The sequence below is a fragment of the Orycteropus afer genome, unplaced genomic scaffold (genome assembly GCF_000298275.1).
Source record: "Orycteropus afer afer isolate SDZICR_OR568_19922 unplaced genomic scaffold, OryAfe1.0 scaffold00145, whole genome shotgun sequence".
Taxonomy (NCBI): domain Eukaryota; kingdom Metazoa; phylum Chordata; class Mammalia; order Tubulidentata; family Orycteropodidae; genus Orycteropus; species Orycteropus afer.
In genome coordinates, this window is record NW_006921732.1 from 2,845,991 (window position 1) to 2,849,533 (window position 3,543).

General features: G+C 42.9%; 1 protein-coding gene across 1 annotated transcript in view; it reads right to left on the minus strand.

Annotated features, from left to right (window-relative positions):
- Positions 1-3,543, minus strand: part of LOC103201284 (calreticulin-like) — a 103,925-nt gene that overhangs the window by 68,828 nt on the left and 31,554 nt on the right. The window contains 1 exon segment of the mRNA XM_042781662.1: positions 584-678. Within this exon segment, the coding sequence (XP_042637596.1) occupies positions 584-678 (95 nt within the window).

The window sequence follows — 3,543 nt, forward strand, 5'->3', positions numbered from 1 at the left end:
GGGGAAACCTTCTCTAGGAAGCATTTCCTAACCCTCCAGATTGAGTAAAGCACCCTCTCTGCACTCCCACAGAACCTGAGCACACTGGGTGATCATTCTATTTTACGTGACTGTCACCTTCACTGCACTGTGGGTTCTATGAGGGCAGAGGCCATGTCTGACTCACTCTGCTCCGGCCCAAGGCACAGAGTTGGCATTCTATGATTGCCTGTTGAGTTGCTGATGAAATCTAGCTATTATCTTGCACCCAACCTAGACTTCTTTGGCCTGATGTGATTAAGTAAGCCCACCCCCCACTTCTAAGCCCAACACTCCTCTCTTCTAGTCTAGCAATAGAGATTTGGCCATGCTTGCAGTGTCTCAAGAGATGACTTCACATGGCACCCTAGGTTTTGAGATCAGTCACTCCTATGTGAACTGCAACTTATAGCATTTCTGTAGATCTATTTCCTAATCTGTAAAATTAAGATGACAGTATTTACAGGGTTTTTTTTTTTTTTTTTTTTTTGTAAGGATTAAATGAGATAACATATACAAAACACTTATCTTTCTCTCTAGGCTTAGAGCCAGCCCACACGCTTACCTGGCACTTGATGGTCTTGTTGTTCTCATAGTATTTCCCTTGATAATGAAGGATGACCTATACCTTGTTGTTGCCAATGCCGCAGATGTCAGGGCCTGGAAATTAAGCCCCAAAGTATGACTTCAATCACTTTTAGGCAGTTTCCCTAGTCTAAGGCCAAGACCCAATACAGACATAGCCTGTGTATCAACCAGAGTCCCAGTAGGAAATAGATGGCATACTCAAATTTAGTACTATTTGAGAATAATTTAAGAAAGGAACTATTCACAAATGTGTGAGCAGGACAATGAGGAAACATAAAGAACAGAGCTGTGCTCAGGGTTAGCAACAGCGGGGCTATTACCATCTCTAGGCCCAAAGGGGTAAAAAGAAGCTGTGTTTACCAGAGCCAGGAAGAAAAAGAGCCTTGTAGACAGGGCAGCCAGGAGAGAAGCTGTGATTTTCAACTGAGAGACAAAACCAGGAGAATAAATAGACTGACCTCACTCTGTCTCTCCCTCTGATTTCCTGCCAGAGTTCCCCATTGACCAAAGCCAATAAGAAGCCCCTACTGTGCAAGGCCCCATATCAGGCACTTTATACCACATCATTTAATCTCACGACAAGTAGGTGCTATTATCCTCACTTTTAGCTGGAAAAAGTGTGGCTCAGAAAGGTTAAGCAACTTGTCTAAGGACAAACAGCTACAAGTAGCATTGCTGGATTCAAACCCAAGGCTACCAAGCAACAACTTTATCATTTTTCAGCTCTTCCATGCTGAAAACTTGAAAAAATATTTTTCCAAGGAAACAATATTATACATAGTAGGTAGGTTCTCAGTAGCTTATAGATGCCTCAGTAGTCTTAAATGAATAGTGCTATGTATTCCAGTTGCCATCTCAGAGAGGATCAGGAATTACAGATCAGTGATCACTTTAACAAGTTCTTTGTGCTTTTACTTCATGCTGAGATGATGTACAGACGATTTAAGCTTTAGTATACCCTGAAGGCTCCCCACTACCGCCTTCCTCCCTTTTAAGTTTCTATAGACAATTCCTTCTCAGTTCCACCTAGAGGCCCTAATAACACTTAATAAAAGTGATAATAACCCCCAGGTGCTGAGCACACACTCAGTGGCAGGTACTTTACAAAGGGTTTTATTGAATCCCCACATCTATCCATGAAACATATGTAGTGGACAATTGTCATTTTCTGGCCCATTTACCCTGATCTCCTTTTGGGGAATTACTTTCCCCCACTGTGTTTAGTGTTGGTGGGATAGTATATCAAGGTGACCTGCCCTCCCCATGGGCTCAGAACCATGGTCAAGGGGGACCTCAAGCTCAATTGGCATAAAATACTACACAAAAACATTCTTCCACATCCTACTTCAGTGAGTAGTGACTGGGGTCTTAAAAGCTGGCTATTGGCCATCTTAGATGCAACAATTGGTCTCTTCTTGTCTGGAGCAAAAAAGAGCAAAGAAAATCAAAGATACATGGAAAGAATTAGTCTAAGGGACTAGTGGACCATGGGAATCTAAGTCTATATGACCCTGAGACCAGAAAAACCAGATGATGTCTGGCTACCATTGTCAATCACTCAGAAAGGGATCAAAATAGGGGATCCTTGATAGAGTGGGAGAAAAATGTGGAACAAAACCCAAAATCATAAAAAAAAAAAAAAAAAACCAGGTTTACTGATCTGATAGAGCCTAGTGAAACCCCCAATACTCTGGCCCCTAGTCACCCTTTGGGCCTTGTATTTAACTCACTCTTGTGGGTTAACTTCCAGCCAAACAATAGATAGGGCTATGAGATGAGCAATTAATTACACCAGGCATACACTCCTCAGAACAATCAACCACGGGAGATCAGAAGGGCAGCATTTACACAGGGCGATATCTGCATATAAGATATAGATATATAAGATATAAGATAAGATAAGATATAGATGGCAGGACTACAAGAAAAGAAAAAGGTGACCTGTGCTCCAACTGTTGTTGTTGTTGTTATGTGCCGTTGAGTCGTTGAGTCGGTCCCAACTCATAGTGACCCCTCCTTGGGGCAGTATCACTATAGAAGTAGATTGCTCAACCTGCCTTCAGAGGAGTAGCTGGTGGGTTTGAACTGCCAGCCTTCTGGTTGGCAGTCAAGTGCCTTAGGTGCTCCAACTACAGAAACCTAAAGGGTCCTTGGAAGATCCTCTTCTCAGGTCTTCCCTGTCACCACACCATTATAGTCAAAGGACCGGCACATGATTTAATCTCCAACAGCTGGACTCTCCCTCCTAGGACTTTGCAGCTTGAAAGGAGTAAGGCAAGGATGAAGACATACTTTTAGAAGCAATGACTGTCCTTACTGCATTGTCAGTGAAGGCAAACATGGGTATATTTGTAGATAGATGGGTGGACAGGCTGAACAATTAAGTATGTCTATGAAATGGGAAGTGTATTCAAGAACATATAGAGGGTTGGCAGACAATGGTCCTATAAGTTTATATGAATGAGCAGAATTCCCAGGTGTATAGTAGAGCTAACAAGGGGCAAGGTTGTGGTCACTGCTTGGTCACAGCCAGCTACCCAGAGGGACTGAGAAGTTGAACCTGCAGGCTTGGGACCATAGTGACAGGGGACATCAAGCTCAATTAGCATAACATACTATACAACACATTGTTCCACCTCCTACTTTGGCGAGTAGTGACTGGGATCTTAAAAGCTAGCAGCTGCCATCTAGACGCAACGATGAGTCTCTCCTTGTCCAGAGCAAAGAAGAATGAAGAAAACCAAAATTCATGGAAACAATTAGTCCTAGCGACTACTACACCATCTGATCTGCAGCCTATAAGACTATGAGACCAGAAGAACTAGATAGTGCCCAGCTACCACTGTCATCCACTTGGAAGGGGATCTATGTAGGAGATCCTTGACAGAGGGAGAACAATGTGGTACAAAACTCAAAATCATTTGGAGGAAAAAAAAA